The sequence below is a fragment of the Coenobita brevimanus genome, chromosome 112 (genome assembly GCF_032717465.1).
Source record: "Coenobita brevimanus isolate Jiangsu-jjx chromosome 112, ASM3271746v2, whole genome shotgun sequence".
Classification (NCBI taxonomy): domain Eukaryota; kingdom Metazoa; phylum Arthropoda; class Malacostraca; order Decapoda; family Coenobitidae; genus Coenobita; species Coenobita brevimanus.
Genome location: NC_137065.1, coordinates 15706422 through 15725143, shown reverse-complemented (window position 1 = coordinate 15725143; position 18722 = coordinate 15706422). Strand labels below are relative to the sequence as shown.

At 41.4% G+C, this 18722-nt stretch overlaps 1 protein-coding gene across 1 annotated transcript; it reads left to right on the top strand.

Moving 5' to 3' along the window:
- Window positions 1-444: 444 nt before the first annotated feature.
- LOC145417997 (uncharacterized) lies at window positions 445-6102 on the top strand. Its single transcript, XM_080286538.1, has 5 exons — window positions 445-458; window positions 1660-1800; window positions 2770-2961; window positions 5103-5203; window positions 5844-6102. The coding sequence occupies exons 2-5, from the start codon at window positions 1680-1682 to the stop codon at window positions 5895-5897; spliced, it is 468 nt and encodes a 155-aa protein (XP_080142664.1). The 5' UTR covers window positions 445-458; window positions 1660-1679; the 3' UTR covers window positions 5898-6102.
- Window positions 6103-18722: the final 12620 nt, after the last annotated feature.

Genomic DNA, 18722 nt, shown 5'->3' with positions numbered 1-18722 from the left:
AACGCATATTTTAACTGTTAACAGCAAATCACCTGGCAAATACGTACCTCTCTCTCTCTCTCTCTCTCTCTCTCACTCCACTACCCCCCTTTCCCTCCTCTCTATCACCGTCTTTCCTCCTTTCCTCCCTCCCGCCTCTTCTCACTCTCCCTAATTATCTCCCTTCCTCTCTCAAGGTCCTTGCATGCTCTGCGCCCCCTTTCCCTCCCTCCTTCTCTCTCTTTCTCACCGCACCTCCTTACCTCGTTCCCGCCCTTCTCCGTCCCCTCTTTCCTCCTCTCTCCTTCCTTCTTCCCTCCTCCTCCCCCCATTCTCCCCCCACTACCTCACCTTTACTTCTGTACATTCCCCCTTCCATCTCCCCTTACATTCTCCTCGGTCTCATATCCCTATAAAAGACGGAATCCACAACACTCCACTTCACTCCACTCACCTTCCCTTCCACAGCAAAAAATCAGGTAACCTCATTCGTAAAGTTGATTCAGATACAACCCATTTTATACGTGCTTCCTGTTAAGATTTCTTCACCACTGTGCACTTCTCGTGGTGAAATAATGTAAAAATCTCCATTAGCACTGGTTACCCTCTCACTACTACTAAGTCTTCTTTATCAAGTACGCGGTAAAACCATCTGATTTTCTTTTGTTATGGGAAAAACTATGCTATAGAAGTGGCTAAAATCATACATTAACTTAGAGAAAACCGACAGCTTTCACATCCTTGAGCAAGATAATACTAGTTCTGTGTATATTTGCGGCATAAAATCTCGATGGCACTTTGATAATCATTCACTCAAGATCTATAGCCATAACTTTATTACCTTATTCCCTCTTGGTAATAATCAGAAAAATTCACCTGATGGGCTAAAACTAAGCAGATTTCATTTCTTCTATAAACTGCTCTTTTCCGCTGAGTATCTATTAACAGGAAATCAACTTTATCGAAGAAATTTAAGAACATACATGAAGTTGTTTGATCCTTGGTTCTCTTGGCATTGTTTTTGTCTTACTTGGCCTAAAATTTCCATGTATCCATCCTCAACGCTAATTTGCAACACGAAGTTAACACTAGAATATGACGAGAGTCAAAGAAAGGATGTATCGCTTTGTCGTATCCAATCACTGGTGTGCGTGAAATAAGCTGCAAAAAGATGCAAATCTGGGAAGAATTAATGGTAGAGAGAATATAAGCACGTAACATTACTAATTCTTCACTGCTCCGTCACGCTTCCCTCAGTTTCCGTCTCTAATTCCCACACTCGCTCCCCACTCACCCTTCACGCTCCCTTTCCATACCTGACTTACCACTTCCCCATTGACTGCCCACTCATCCCACACTCTCCGTTTCATTACCTGCCTTACCATTTCCACACTCAATCCACATTCATGCCCGATTCTCCCACAGGTTACATTCCTTCTCGACTCTCAAAGATATTCCTCACCCATCCCCCATTTTCCCTCTCTCTATGCTGCTTCCCCACTGCCACACACTCCCCATTCACTGTCCACTCTCCCTCCACTTATCACTTACCTTCTCACTCCTCACACATCCTTCGCTCTCCCTCCCCTTAATTGCTTTCATTAATTTTCCACTCACTCTCCACGCTCCCTCCCTTCACCTACCTTCCCAACTCCCACACTCTCTCACTCTCCCCTACAGGCACCACCACCACCACCACCATGCGGATGGCCCTTCTCAGCCTCTTTGTAATGGGTCTTCTGGCCGAAGGAAGTCTGGCACAGTGTTTACTGCCCTGCAGCGGGTCCAACGTCTTCATTGACGTTATTCTTCCTGGGATTCGTTAGTGGTTTTATTTTGGTTCCTGTCTGAATGTCACTCTCATTCTCTGGTTCTTCTTTTAACAAGTATATTCACACACACATGCATTCGTACACTCGCTGGTAGCAGATGATATCAGATATAACACACACACACACAGAAACACACACACACACACACACACACACACACACACACACACACACACACACACACACACACACACACACACACACACACACACACACATCCATTCAGAAGTATGTATTGTATTTACTGATTCACTTACACATATCATTCATTCACACACTAAACCTAACGCAGGTGAAAGAACGTTTCTACTATATACTCTCACTCCCTCAGTCTTAACTAACTCCACAGACACTCGCACTCGCGTCACCCCATGCAGGTTCACTCATACTCTAAAGGATGCTCCATCTAACTCATTCAGTTACTCAATACCCACTTATGGAGATTGGAGAAAGACAGTTTCATAGATGTTCTAACTCAGGTTCTTTCTTCTACTGTCACAAGCTTACTATAAAGAAGTTACTTTATTTGCATTATTATACTAGTAATGGATGGGTCTATTCTACCAAAGCCTGTATCACATAATACACTTAGATTTATATTCCTATGCTCTAAAATGTAAACCATTCACACAGCCAAAACAGCATATGATGAAGAGCCTTTCTTCCTCTCTCTCTGTCTTCCCGTTCTTTTCTGTTTGTCTCAGTCATTTCCGTTCTTCCTTTGCCTCCTCCTTAACCTGCCCCTGTACTAACACCCCCCTTAACCCTCCACAGCCAAAGCAATAGGTGAAGGAGAGCATTCACTAACTCCAACTGTCTGCTATTTCCTCTCCTTTTCTCTCCGTCCTTCCTGTTCCCTTCGATGTTTGCCTATTTCCTCCTTCCTCTTTCAGATGCCTTCGTTGCCTCCCTCCTTTCTTCTCGTCTCTAATAACCATATTCTCCCAACCATCTACAGTCGGAATAGTATGTCAGGGGCCGCTTGTGTTACCCGTGTGCGAGATCAACTCGTTGGGATGCGTCCTGGAACTTGACATACTCTGCGGAAACCTCACGGAATCCCTGCTGACAAATATAACAGAAACTTTGACAGAGTGCGTCGCAGAGTTGAATCTGACTGTGGACCTGTGTCTTCTCGCTAACATTACCGGTAATGTCGCTCTGTTTTACGCTGATTTTCCTACTGTCATACGTTTTACACTGATTTTCACAATGTCACTCTCTCTTACGCTGATTTGAATATCACTCATTTTAAGCTGGTTTTTATACTGTAACCGTTTTAAGCTGATTTTCATATTGTCACTCTGTCTTACGCTGATTTTCAAAGTTATCCAGTTTTACGCTCATTTTGATATAGTCACTTTGTTTTACGCTGATTTTCATACTCTATTTTACCCTGTCTCTCATACCACAGCTTGATATGTGATTGTTTTAATCTGGCTCTCATACCCATGATTTATGTTATGTGATTATTCTGGCTCCCACACCTTAGCTTAATATTGTGTGATTCTTGTGTTGCTATGGCTCTCATACCCTAACTTAATGCTATGTGATTCTATTTTACCCTGGCTCTCTATGTTATGTGATTCTGTTCTACTCTGACTCTCATATCCTAGACTTAGGCAATGTAGTTTTACTCTGGCGCCAACACCATAGCTTTATTCTATGTGATTCTGTTTTACTCTGGTATATAATATTTTGTTGGCAGTATTATGACTTTATTCTATTCTCACTAAATGTTACTCATTCCAGGCTGGTGGTGCCGGAGAGCAGGAGAAAGCAACTTCTGTCACTCATATTCTGTTTTTCAGCTGTCTTATTTAATTGTGTACGTAAAGCTATCTTAAAAATAATTCACCCTCATCCTTTTCTTATTCACGGTTTACCCCAGCTGCTTCACTTCTTACCCTCACAGATTACTGGTAGAGTTGTTCTACCCTTGGCCACTTCATTCCAATTTGCTTTATACCATGCCCGCTTCTCACACTCCTGGACCATCACACTTATAGTTAAAAATGTGTTTCAGCACTGTCCCTACTTCTTCGTCTAGACCTCATAATTTCTCTCACTAACTCCACTTCTGAGCTGTATGCTGTCACGACTCTCCCACAACACCTTCTCTCTACTGGCTATATCATAACATACTCTGATCTGCCCATTCCTTTGCACTACGTCTACTTTAACACATCCCTGGTCTTTCAAGCTCTTTCAATATCCTCTTTCACTCTGGTTTGTCATCTAACTCCACATACAGACCTGGAGCATTTCATCACCAGCACCTCCACCCTTTTTCTGTCCCTAATATTCAAAGATCGCTGCTTGCATCAATACAGGACCGTCAGGGTCATTTTGCTTTCCTACCCTGACCCCTTATGCCCCATGCTTCAGAGTGCCATAATATGCCTCTTCTCCTATCCTATGACTTACTTCAGGTCCCTTAGCTCTCTCTGGTGCTTTGGCCACTTTCAGGTTCCTAAAATACTATATTTCCTCCTAATCTTTTGCGATCAAGCTTACATAGTGGTCTACTCCATCTGTTTGTTAGACGACATCACCTCGGCTTTTCTTGTATTCACTAAACTTCTTCCCTTTAATATGAAGACTTATTTTCAGTTTACTCTTGCAAACTGGATTTATCAAGTAGTTCACTGTGGCGAATCTGTTTAATCTCCAGACAAATTTGCTTCTATCTGTGGTGTGGTAAATGTTTTCAATCTTTCAGGTAATTTGTTTTTACTTGTGGGATGTAGAATTTAGATAATGATAAGACAATAACGATGCCGATGACGAAGATATTACACTGATTCCTAAAGAACTAGAGTGAGAAACATTTATTCTCCCTCAGTCACCCCCCCCCCTCCAACATTCCCCTAAAACGGCTCATATGCCTTGTCCTGCCCTGCCTTCCTCTTAATTATGCTGCCCTTCCCTACCTTCCTCTTCCTTACCCTGCCTTGCTTTCCTCATTACCCCGCCCTGCATTCCTCTTCATTACCATGCCCTGCATTCCTCTTCATTACCCTGCCTTGCATTCCTCTTCATTACTTTGCTCTGCATTCCTCTTCATTACCCTGCCCTGAATTCCTCTTCATTATCTTGCTCTGCATTCCTCTTCATCATGCTGCCCTGCATTTCTCTTCATTATGTTGCCCTGCATTCGTTTTCATTACTCTGCCTTGCATTCGTCTTCATTACCATGTCCTGTCCTGCGCTGCCTTGGTCCTTTCAAACATCGGGCAGCTTCTCTAATCACTTGACCTAATCGACCCTCTCCCCCTTCCTCTGCCACAGTCGGCACACCACCTGAGGTCATCTTGGATATCTTGGTACAAATCTTCTGCCTTGATACCCTCCCGGCGGTCCTCGTGTGTCTGCTGTCGAAGCTTGGCTTTGTGAGTACGACAGATACAGTAGATATAGAAAAATTGATAGAGAGAGAGAGAGAGAGAGAGAGAGAGAGAGAGAGAGAGAGAGAGAGAGAGAGAAAGGTTATCTGATATTTGTCATTATATAGTAATAAGATTATTTATTAAGATACGAAGCTTTCTTTCACGATTTTCATCACTGTTTGTGGAAATTTTACTTTGTTTCATAGTATTTGTTCTAAACTGAAAAAACATTCATAACCTCTTTTATTTATCTTTAACCTGAAAATCTATAGTCCATATAAACTCTCTCTCTCTCTCTCTCTCTCTCTCTCTCTAACCTGAAAAAAATATTCATAATCCCAATTGCTTATTTCTAATCTGAAACAAAGGTCCATAAGGAACTATAACCAGTCTCTCTAGCAAAGAAAAAAGATCCATGACCACTGTAACCTCTCTCTCTAGCATAGAAAAAAGATCCATGACCACTGTAACCTCTCTCTCTAGCATAGAAAAAAGATCCATGACCACTGTAACCTCTCTCTCTCTCTCTCTCTCATACACACACACACATGAAAAAGACCCATAATCCCTGTAACTTATCTCTCTATCCTGAAAAAAAAATATCCATAATTCCTACAGTTATCTCTCTCTTTCTCCCCCACAGCTCATCGATTTCATCTTATGCTTGCTTGGTGGAGTTCTTGGAACTGTTGGATAACATGGAACCCGCTGAATCGACCTGATCCCACGTGAACCCGAACCAGGACCAATCTTCATTCTGTGTGCATGTGTGTGTGTGTGTGTGTGTGTGTGTGTGTGTGTGTGTGTGTGTGTGTGTGTGTGTGTGTGTGTGTGTGTGTGTGTGTGTGTGTGTGTGTGTGTGTGTGTGTGCGCGCGCGCGCTAACGAGTGTATGTGAATAAATCCAATGCAGCATCTTACATTGTTTTTGTTACCTGACTAATACACAGATCATAATGATTTTTTACCCAGTTCTGAATAAAAGCAATTTAAGTAATAAATAATATCATATGAATTGATTTCCACTGGAACTATATGGAACGATAATGTGTAAATATATATAATTCCCTTTTCAACATAACCCTTAATGGTAGTTCTTCAAAAGAACACTGCTTTGTCTTGGTGCTGAAGCCTGTGCAATCCAGTCATCAAAGGAACTATCCTAATCAGATGCAACCACACAGGGAAGTTTCTTAACTACTGATCAGATGAAAAGTGTTCCCCTGACACTAAGTGCCTGAAGTGGACATACGAGGCACCAAATCAAATCTTTTTCTAGTAGTTCACTATCTTGCAGTCTACCAAGCTCATTTCACTAGATAGGGAAGGAGTTGAGAGACAGTCGTATAACCGGTTAGCGAAGATGTCCTGCTATATCCATGCCACCACTTGAAGGGGTCCCTCACCAGCACCAGCGTCTTTCTAAACCACAGAGACGAGTTTCGTCAAACCATGGTCCTTAATCTTCAGCAGCGATTCAGCAGATGACTTTGGCGTAGTCAGCGCATATTCGGAGAAAGAGGTGTCAAGAATATAGGAATTTTTACAATGTAGGCGCCTTTGGAAACGAAACCTTGGGATGAGCAGTCGGCATGAAGAGTCCGGTCGCCTCTCCTGTTTTTCTCTGCATTGATTTTGAAAGTCAGTGTGGTGAGTCTGCAGCAATTGACATTGACGATACTTCCCGGTCACATATAATATCATCAGTGTCGGCTGCTGCAGGTTTACCACAGTGAGGCAAACGAAGTCGTTGTACAACAAACGTAGGAGTGTTTAGAGAGACATGGAAAAACACTGATAGATGTCCCGTGAAACAAGAAAAAAAGAACCATTCTTTAAAATGGACCAGGAGAAAGTTTACGATACAAGCAATCGAAAAACGTACTTTTTCAGGCAAGGAAGAAAGAACCAAAGACCAAAAACCCCAAAAGTTATTCTTTACACGGAAAACAAAACACAACAATGCAAAATTGAAGATCCACTTATTCTGAGATGTGACTGGGGTCGTAGACAAAGGAAAATAAAGTCTGAAGAAGGCAGTTCCAGAGCTGACCTCCAGCATACATGAATGACTGAGAATCGTTTACTCTTACATTAGACAGCTGGACAAAGAAGGGGTGAGAGTGTGCTGCCAGAAATGTTCTACGCGCTGCGATGATGGAGGAAGGGTGCAAGTTGACGTTTCAGAAACACACCAAAGCAGCGATGGTGCAGAGATAGAGACACAACACTGCTGAGAAGATGGATAGGTAGAAGGGAGTCTGTGAGAGAGGGGTTGTTAATAGACGATAAGCCTTTGATTCCACCCAGTTTACAAGAACGGTATGTCGGGAACGACTCCAACGCTGAACATGCTACATGTACTCAATACGTGGGCGAATAAGACCCTATACAAAGTCAACAACTGTCTGGTATACTGAAAACACGGAGTCGGTTTAGTGCACGTAAACCCTTAGAAGGAGATTTTGCACGGGTGGTAGTATGATCTTTTCAAGTCTCGTAGAGAAAAAAAACCCAAGGTTATTAAGAGACAATGAAGGACTGAGCTGTGTATTGCTAAATATTAAGGGATATTCCTGTGGAAAAATTTAACGGGACAGAAGGTGTAGATACTGTATATATATATATATATATTGTGTCATAGCCTATGATTTCATCATCCTTTGTGTAATTTTAACGCACAGTATGCTGCATGTTTGATCACGAGCGTGTTCTGCCTCAGTCCCCCCTTCTACCGTTATAGTAGAGTAAGTCGTCCTTTCTGTTATTCAGAGTAGGATTGTCAACTCTTTGTCCCCATGGCTTCATTTGCGCGTCGTTCTTACAAGTTGTATCAAGCTCTGCCGGCCCCTATATAATGTGCTCAGTCTCTACATTAATTGCCACTTAGATCTGCTCCTCATTTTGTTCACATCTCTGTCCTCCCCTGTACAGTTGTTATTATTGTGAGTGCTCAGGAAGTCTCCAGCCATCTAGCAGCTGTGTGTAATTTGAGTATAACTGTTGTTGCATTTTTTTTCTTGTACTGTGTAGCATAAGGTTGATTCTTAGGCCTAGTAAGGTTTTTGTAATTTATGTAAGGTTCTTATTGTCAGCCATCATTAATAATAGTTTGTATCTGTAATAATTTATCTTGCATTAACTGAGCATTACCCAGTGTATTTTCATTTTATCAGGGCTGACTTAGATAAATTTACTCTTGCTAATTTCGTGTTAATAGAGGCTATTGCAGTTAACCATATATTTAACCTGTTTTTTACCATTACATTATCCTTATGAGTCCTGAATGTTTTGTTGTTAGTTTGAGCATTAAACTTTAACTTGTAATTTTACCTAACTCTTTTGTTTTGAACCTGGAACTTTACGGGAGAGTAGTGATTATTAGTATTCGCACTTAAAGTGTACATTATCTTTCTCTGTTCCGTAACATAAATTTGGCGACCTCATATCAGGATATTCAGGATATTATCATAAGGATATTGCTCGATATTTTGTGACTGTGATTTATTCATGATGTCTACTATTACTACGTTTGGTGAAGCCAAAGATTTTTTGTCAAATGTGCAAACAGTGTGTGATGTAGAAAACAGAACAAAGAATGAACTTAAGCTTGTTGCTCAACAATTGGGAATTGCAGTTCACTCTCATCATTCTAAAGATCAAATTGTTGACATGATTAATGAAAGCTTGTTTAATGTAACTCCTCCAAATGAGCAAACGCAGATTGAATTAGCTAAGTTACAGCTAACCCTGCAGGAGGCTCGTGTGAAGGAAGCTGAATTTCAAGTACGTGCTAAGGAGGCTGAGTCTCAGGCTAAGGAGGCGGAGTCTCATGCTAATGAGGCTGAGTTTCAGGCTCATGCTAAGGAGGGTGAGTTTCAGGCTCGTGCTAAGGAGGCTGAGGCACAAGTTGAACTTGCTAGGATTCAGGCAGACCATGAGTATCGCATGAAACAAGGTGGAACTGGATCATCTAGCTCTGATGATTTTGATGTGGCTAAAAATGTTAAACTTGTCCCTCCTTTTAATGAATCTGATTTAACAAAGTATTTTCAGTTGTTTGAGAGGGTAGCTACTGGTTTTAATTGGCCCAAAGAGTATTGGCCAGTACTCCTTCAAACTGTTCTCACCGGTAAAGCTCAAGTAACTTATGCATCTTTGCCTCAGGATCAATCTGAAATTTATGATATAGTTAAGAGCTTGATTCTTAAGGCCTATGAGCTTGTTCCTGAAGCCTATAGAGTAAAATTTAGGACAACTTACAAGCAAGATAAGCAATCCCATGTTGAGTATGCAAAAATCAAAGAAGATCTGTTAGAGCAGTGGTTAAATTCTAAGAATGTGGATTCTGATTTTGGTAAATTTAAGCAGATGATTTTGCTGGAGGATTTCAAGAGGTGTATTAATAAAGATGTAAGCCTATATCTTGATGAGAAAAGAATAGATAATTTGTCTGATGCTGCAGTTTTAGCTGATGAATATGTTCTCACTCACAAGAGATATTCTAAAGAAAAAGGGAAAGCTGAGAGTAAGTACGTTGCCTCTACTCAGAGTACAGGTAACAGGAAAGAGAATAAAGATGATGTTTCTCAGGAAGTAAATACCAGCTTCACCTCAAGATTTCAGAAAAGTAAATGTACTTATTGTAGTAAGCTTGGTCATACTACGGAGAAATGTTTCAGGAGACAGCGTGATGTGAACAAAAAGGAGTCTTTAAATATTCAGTCAATTGGTCTAGTGTCCACCCTTGAGAGTTCCCAGAATTCTTTAACTGAGTTAACTGAACCTGCTTTGAGGGGTAACTTAAATTCTCATGATGGAGCTCCTCTTTTGAGCAGTAACGTGGGTGACACTCTCAAGAGTTCATGTGCTAATTTCCTGTCTGATGGTTTTGTCAGTCCTCTGGACAATAATGACAGGAAATCAGTTCAAATATATCGTGATACAGGTGCTTGCCAATCCCTTATGCTGACCAGTGTTCTAGGCTCTAATGTTAATTCCTCTGATGAAACTGTAATCTTACAAGGTGTAGGGAATAATTACTTCTCTGTCCCTCTGTGCAGAGTGAATTTAGAGTCTGGTTTTGCTAATGGTTCCGTTATGGTTGGGTTGGTTGAGACACTCCCAATGTCAGGTGTAACTTTCTTACTTGGAAATGATATTGGTGGAAGTCAAGTGTGTCCAGCTCCTCAGTTGTCTAGTGAGCCAGTGACTGCGTCCCAGGATTGTGATGTCCCTGATGTGTTCCCTGCGTGTGCTGTCACTAGGGCTAAGTCTAAAGTTACTGGTGATTTAGAGGATAATGATGATGATGATGTTATCCTAGCTGACACTTTTCTTGCTAATTTGGACCACTCACCAGATGAGGCAGTACCCCGTAGTGTTGATAATTTGTCTCGTCAAGAGTTGGTTGAGTTGCAGGTTGCTGACCCTGAGTTGAAAGGTCTAGCTAACTCTGCTTGCAGTGAGGAAGAGTCAGCTGGTGCTTCTACTTGTTATTATATAAAGTCAGGAGTACTTATGAGGAAGTGGAGACCCCCAACAGCATCAGCCGACTGTGAATGGGAGGTTGTACATCAAGTTGTCATCCCTCGTGTTTGTAGGCAGGATATCATTAGAGTGGCTCATGATTCCAGTTTGGCAGGACACCTTGGAGTGAGGAAGACTGTGGCACGCATTTTGAAACACTTCTACTGGCCAGGTATCTTCAGGGATGTTTCCTGGTATTGTAAGTCTTGTCACACCTGTCAAGTTGTGGGGAAGTGTAATCAGACCGAAAAGGTTGCACCTCTATTTCCCATTCCTCCTTTTGAGGCGCCTTTCACCCGTGTGTTGGTGGATATTGTGGGCCCTCTTCCTAAGACTTCTTCAGGATTTTCTTATGTGTTGACCCTGATTGATATGGCTACTCGTTATCCTGAAGCCATTCCACTTAGAAATATCTCAGCAAAGAACGTGGTTAAGGAAATGCTGGAGTTCTTCACAAAATTTGGTCTGCCCAAGGAGGTACAGTCAGACCGGGGAAGTAATTTCATGTCAAATGTTTTCAAGCAGTCTCTGAAAGAGTTGGGCATCACCCAGATCACGTCTTCAGCTTACCATCCCCAGACCCAAGGAGCGTTGGAGAGATATCATCAAACACTCAAATCGATGCTCAAGAAATACTGTTTGGAACATCAGAAAGACTGGGACAAAGGTCTTCCATTCGTTGTATTTGCCGCAAGAGAATCTCCAAATGAATCACTGGGCTTCTCACCTTTTGAACTACTGTTTGGCCATGAAGTAAGAGGACCCCTTAAGTTACTCAAGGAATGCTGGCTGTCGGAGGAAGATGACGTCAACCTGCTGGAGTATGTGATGAAGTTCAAAGAACGGCTGTCCACTGCTTTACAGCTGGCGAGAGAGAATTTAGGAGCTGCTCAGGAGAAGATGAAGACTTGGTATGATAAGAAGTCCAGGTTACACCACTTTCAGCCAGGAGATCAGGTTTTGATTCTGCTACCGGTTCATGGGCAACCTCTTCAAGCCAAGTTTAGTGGTCCTTATTTCGTGGAGAAGAAACTCAGTGATGTCAACTATGTCATCGCCACACCAGATCGTAGAAAGAACAAGCAACTATGTCACATCAACATGCTAAAGTTATATCATAGGCGGGACGAAAATAATCCAGTCTGCACTGTAGCTGTTCCACCCGAGTCTGCAAGTGAAGCTCTCCCATGCAGCATGAGCCTGAGTGATAGTTTGGGGAAGAATCCTGATATCATGAATGATCTCCAGACTAAGCTTTCTCACCTACCTCCCGAGGAAAGGCAGGAGTTTTCGGCATTACTGCAGGAGTACCCGCAAGTGTTCCGTGCCACTCCAGGAAGAACCACTGTGTTGATGCATGATGTCGATGTTGGAGACGCAAAGCCAATTAAACTGCCTCCTTACCGTGTGAATCCAGTGAAAGTTCCTCTCATCCAGAAGGAGCTTCCCTACCTGTTGGACCACAAGATGATTGAGCCCTGTCAGAGGGAGTGGAGTTCTCCTGTCACTCTAGGCCCTAAGCCAGGTGGGTCACAGCGGCTTTGCATTGACTACAGACGTGTTAATCAGATAACCAAAACATACACTTACCCTCTTCCTCGCGTGGAAGATTGCATAGACAAGATCGGAAAGGCTAGGTACATAAGTAAGTTTGATTTGTTAAAGGGATATTGGCAAGTACCTATGACTGAACGTGCTAGGGAGATCTCATGTTTTGTAACACTAGGAAAGACTTTTGCATGTTTTGTAATGCCATATGGTATAAAGAACGCACCAGCCACATTTCAGAAGCTCATGAATGTTGTAACAGAGGGTTTGGCAGGGTGTGTTGTTTATATTGATGATGTATTAATCTTCAGTGACAACTGGAAAGATCACCTATGCCATGTCAGTAAATTTCTTGAGCGTTTGGTTCAGGCTAATCTTGTAGCTAATTTATCAAAGTGTGAGTCTGGTCAAGCTAAAGTTCAGTACCTTGGGTACGTAATTGGTGATGGACATGTTGCACCACCAGCAGCTAAGGTTCAGGTTATAAGTGATCTTCCCAGACCTAAAAGTAGGAAAAAGTTACAAAGATTTTTGGAAATGGTAGGTTATTACAGGAGATTTGTTCTTAACTTTTCAATTCTTGTATCACCACTTACAGACCTACTGAAAAAGGGAGTTAAATTTGTCTGGACCGATAACTGTGAATCCTCTTTCAACAAACTTAAAGCTATCCTATTAAGTCAGCCAGTGCTCACTACTCCAAATTTTGCTAAGCCTTTTAAGATGGCTGTTGATGCAAGTGATACAGGAGCTGGGGCTGTTTTGCTGCAAGAGGATGATCAGGGTATTGAACACCCTGTATCTTATTACAGTAAGAAGTTCACTCCACCTCAAAAGAACTACTCAACTATTGAGAAAGAGCTTTTGGCCTTGATTTTGGGTTTACAGCATTTTTCATTTTATTTGTGTTCTGGTTTTGACCCCATAGTCATTTATACCGATCATAACCCACTGAAATTCCTTAGTAAGTTTAAAGATAAAAATCAGAGATTGACAAGATGGAGTCTACTTCTTCAGGAGTATTCATTAGACATACAACATGTCAAGGGGAAAGAAAATGTTATTGCAGATTGCTTATCTAGACTTTAGACAGATTGTTTTAGAGTAATGAGAAATTTCCTTTGTAAATTTCTTTTTCTTTGTGGGGAGGTGTTACATAGCCTATGATTTCATCATCCTTTGTGTAATTTTAACGCACAGAGTGCTGCATGTTTGATCACGAGCGTGTTCTGCCTCAGTCCCCCCTTCTACCGTTATAGTAGAGTAAGTCGTCCTTTCTGTTGTTCAGAGTAGGATTGTCAACTCTTTGTCCCCATGGCTTCATTTGCGCGTCGTTCTTACAAGTTGTATCAAGCTCTGCTGGCCCCTATATAATGAGCTCAGTCTCTACATTAATTGCCACTTAGATCTGCTCCTCATTTTGTTCACATCTCTGTCCTCCCCTGTACAGTTGTTATTATTGTGAGTGCTCAGGAAGTCTCCAGCCATCTAGCAGCTGTGTGTAATTTGAGTATAACTGTTGTTGCATTTTTTTCTTGTACTGTGTAGCATAAGGTTGATTCTTAGGCCTAGTAAGGTTTTTGTAATTTATGTAAGGTTCTTATTGTCAGCCATCATTAATAATAGTTTGTATCTGTAATAATTTATCTTGCATTAACTGAGCATTACCCAGTGTATTTTCATTTTATCAGGGCTGACTTAGATAAATTTACTCTTGCTAATTTCGTGTTAATAGAGGCTATTGCAGTTAACCATATATTTAACCTGTTTTTTGCCATTACATTATCCTTATGAGTCCTGAATGTTTTGTTGTTAGTTTGAGCATTAAACTTTAACTTGTAATTTTACCTAACTCTTTTGTTTTGAACCTGGAACTTTACGGGACAGTAGTGATTATTAGTATTCTCACTTAAAGTGTACATTATCTTTCTCTGTTCCCTAACAATATATATATATATAGATAGATAGATAGATAAATAAATAGATATATATATATATATATATATAGATAGATAGATAGATAAATAAATAGATATATATATATACAGAATAAAAAATGATAGTCAAGTCAGAAAGTGGTGAGCCGCAGCTTCATCACATCATTACTTAAAGAACTGAAGAAACGGACACCGAAACAAGCATTTATGAATGTGAAGGATGGAGCCATCTGAGTGAGAGTGGACAGGGATAAAAGTAAAGTTTAGAAAATCACTGATGGATATAAGGGAGAGAGCCAGAGCTCTGAGGAACACCACTATCGATAGTTTTAAAGGATGAACATACGCAGTCTACAATAGTAGCTACAGAAGGACCACAAAAGTAGCCTGGGATGAAGACACAGACAGGTAAGAAACCATAAAAGCGCGCTTTGGAAATCATCAGTTTTTGCCAAACTCGGTCGCTAGCTTTGATTATGACTCGTGCAATGTTAAAGGTTTCGCCACAGTCCCAAAAGGAGGATGGCCAAAAATCATAAGGCAATGTGTACATCACCAGTGGAGCATCCCTAGAAGAAAAGAGTTTATGAGAGGACAATGCTTTAGAATCTTCTAGTTAACCATACCATTAAACACTTTACAAAAACAGCATACTGAGGCAATTTAGCGATACTGAGAGGGTTAGGAACGACCACCCCAATTCGGAAGAGGTTGAATGATAGCAAACTTCCAACAAGAAGGTAAGGCACAAGTTGACAGACATACGGAAAAGAGTTTACCTAGACAGGGTGGCAGCACAGACCACACAAGTGAACAAATTGGACTGTTTCGAAGCTAAGCGACAGTTGACCATACTAAAATCTTAAAGTTGCTAAGAAAAGTTTTAAACATGAAAATAACGGTTGCTGGATACGGAAAAACGTACGTAATATAAACAGGTCTTGTCCCAGGTAGAGCAGACAACAGACGGACAACCAAGGCAACGGAGAGGCAGGCCCGAGATGAGTGAGAGGAAGTTCTAGACAAGGAGCAAAATCAAGATATGAAATGCGGAATTTCGCTTGTATACGGATATTTGCTGCTATTCTATGGAACAGGCTACTAGCCAATACTGTAGGACGGGAGGGAAAATGATGAGAGAGGTCTTTGCGCTGCGGTGGACTGACTAATGCTGCTGCTATGTATGCATATATATATATGTATGTACTGTATGTATACTGTGTGTGTGTGTGTGTGTGTGTGTGTGTGTGTGATGAGTATACAAGTGTCCTTCAACAGAAGCCTGGAAGGATCTGCTCCTGTATACTATACAAGTGTTCTTCCTTCAAGAAGCATGCCTTATGCAAACGATAAACGCCAGAAGTTATTACCCTAGTGAGCTTAATAAATACCTATGCTAATTCGGCAGCCAAAACTTACGGATTTTGTCATTTACGGAAGAACTGGTGGTGTCAGATGATTTAAAGTGCTGCGATTTATGAGGCGGTAAACTGTTGATGCTCTCTCTCTCTCTCTCTCTCTCTCTCTCTCTCTCTCTCTCTCTCTCTCTCTCTCTCTCGTCTGAAGAATTTAGTCAATGACCATTGTACAGCAATATTACACTTAAATTCAATAAAAACAATTTTACAGTAGTTGCTAGAACTTGGTCGGGTAAAAGACGGCTAATTTTCAAAAACAGAATGCAATTGTAAATATAAGTGTAGGAATTCCACTGTTCAAACATTGGCTATTAACGAGGCATGGAAAAGCAACTGAACAAATAATTAATAACCAAAGGAAAGCGAAGATGTCAGAAAGGATATTATGGGTAGGGCTGAATAGACTTCATGGAATTTTATAAGTCGAAAGAAACCAGGTGGAAGATTGGGATGGGAAGAAACCAAATGTCTCATCTGGAAGATATTACTGGAGAAACAATAAATTAAATAAATGTGAAATAAATAAAATATTTTAATTTTAAACTGTACAAGAGTAACACTGTGACTGAAGATCAAGTTCAAGATATGGAATAGTGGATAAAGATAATCCAAGCAATAGAACTGAAAAAAAAAAAAAAAAATTACTCCTGTGAGGAACGAATATGGGTAAAGGAGGAGGTGAAGACAATCGCACAAATGATCTCATTAAAGATACATGTGACTTTGCAGCTGAAGACTTTTTACAATATGCTTCAAGTAAAAACCAAGAAAAAATATGAATGAGATCTGCTATAGCTGGAGGCAGCCAAGTGAACTAATTGGACTGTTTCTTAGCCATGACACAGATGGACATATTAAAGTTAACAAAGTAACTAAGAAATGTTTTAAACATGAAAAAAGAGTTTCCTGGATGGCGGGGATAGAAGGAGGAAATATAAACAGGTCATGTTCCAGGCAGAGCAGACAACAGACGGACAACCAGGGCAGGCCCGAGATGAGTGAAAGGAAGAGCCAGACAAGGAGCAAAATAGAGATATAAAATACAGAAATTTGCTGGTATTCGATGGACCAGACTTATAGTTAATACTGTAGGACGGGATGGAAAAGCATGAGAGGTCTTCGCCCTGACGTGGACTGACCCAGGTTGCTGTTATGAATGTATATTGTGTGTGTGTGTGTGTGTGTGTGTGTGTGTGTGTGTGTGTGTGTGTGTGTGTGTGTGTGTGTGTGTGTGTGTGTGTGTGTGTGTGTGTGTGTGTGTGTGTGTGTGTGAGGGCGGCCGAATGCTTTAATGATGTCTAATGTGTATCTGGGTGTGCCTAAGTGTGCGGCCACACTTGCTCCAAACATGTGACTGACAAGAAGAAACGAGGCTCAGGGGTCCGTCTAACGTTAAGACTCAGATACTACTGTGGCTTTAACCCGGTGCGTCGCTTCGTCTTGTCGATCACATGTTTCGAACAAGTGTGGCCGCACCTAACACAGCTTACAGGCTTCTGCTCCGTGTACTTAAACATATGTTCTTCCTTCCACATGCATACCGTAGGCAAATGATTCTCGCCACGCCAGCAGATGCTTATTAACTTCATTACCTTAAGAAATACGTTCCTAAATTCACCAGCCTTATCTTACCATTCAGCCAATTACAGGAGTAATTGGCAGTGTCAGATGTGCTAATGTGTCTGGAATTATTACTAAGACGAGTATATCTGAGACAGAGTGGGACTTAGATGAAAAACTAAGTGATAAGTGAGAATTCATGTGTGTGGGAGGAGGAGGAGGAGCGAATGAAGGTCAAAAGTTGGTGGAGTTGCTACTGATCAGAAGACTCTGACTATAAGTAATAAATAATAATAATAATAAGAAGAAGAAGAAGAACAACAACAACAACAACAACAACAACAACAAATAATAATGCACGTCATCATCACCATCACCATATAATACTACTACTACTACTACTATTACTACTACTAATAGTTATATTATTTTTATAATAGTGTTTGGAAACTCCCTGTACTGTTGTTTGCAGATGACACTGTGTTGTTGAGTGAAGACGAAGGGGAGCTGCAAGGCTTGGTGGATGAGTTTGGGAGAGTGTGTAAGAAACGGAATCTAAAGGTGAATGTAGAAAAGAGTAAAGTGATGGTCTTTGAGAGAGGTGAAGTCAGTGAATGCATAGCGAGGTTGGATGGTGAGGAATTGGAAAATGTGAGTACGTTTAAGTACTTGGGTAGTGTGATGAGTAAGGATGGAGGTTTGGAGGGTGAAGTGCTTGAAAGGGTACAGCAGGGAAGAAAGGTTGCTGGTTCTTTGAAAGCAGTGTTAAGAAACAGGGAAGTGAGCATGGAAGTGAAAACGTTACTACATGACAGTATTGTGATACCAACTCTAACGTATGGAAGTGAAGCTTGGACGTTGTTGGAAGGACACAAGTCAAGAGTGAGAGCAGTCGAAATGAGGTATTTAAGATGAGCCTGTGGAATCACATGGAGAGACAGGCTGACGAATGAGGATATAAAGGAGCGCTGTGGTGTGGATGTGGATGTGATAGGAAGCGTTATGAGGAACACACTGAGGTGGTTTGGCCATGTGGACAGGATGGAGGGTGAAAGACTGACGAAGAGAGTGTATGTGAGTGAGGTGGAGGGGGGAAGAGGGAGGGGGAGGCCGAGGATGAGATGGAGGGATGGGGTGGAGAGGTATATGAGAGAGGGGGGTGTGAGTTGGGAGCAGGGCAGTGAAATGGCGGGAGACAGGGCGACTTGGAGGCGATTTGCTTGTGGCCACCTCAAACGGGATTGAGGCGTCTGGCAATAGATAGATAGATAGATATATAATAATAATATTAAATAATAATAATAATAATAATAATAATAATGGTAATAATAATAATAATAATAATAATAATAATCTATCTATCTATCTATCTATAGCCCGACGCCCTAATCCCGCAAAGGGTGGCCGCAGACAAAACGCCTCCAAGTCACTCTGTCACCCACCATTTGACTCCCTCCCCCAACTCACCCCCTCCCTCATATACCTCTCAACTCCATCCCTCCACCTCATCCTCGGTCTACCCCTCCCTCTC

Bases quoted from the DNA above. Each gene is read 5' to 3' on its own strand.
- LOC145417997 (XM_080286538.1), top strand. From the start codon at position 1,680: ATGCGGATGGCCCTTCTCAGCCTCTTTGTAATGGGTCTTCTGGCCGAA. The intron at 1,801-2,769 runs GTTAGTGGTTTT...AACCATCTACAG, and splicing joins CGTTATTCTTCCTGGGATTC to TCGGAATAGTATGTCAGGGG. The intron at 5,204-5,843 runs GTGAGTACGACA...TCTCCCCCACAG, and splicing joins TGCTGTCGAAGCTTGGCTTT to CTCATCGATTTCATCTTATG.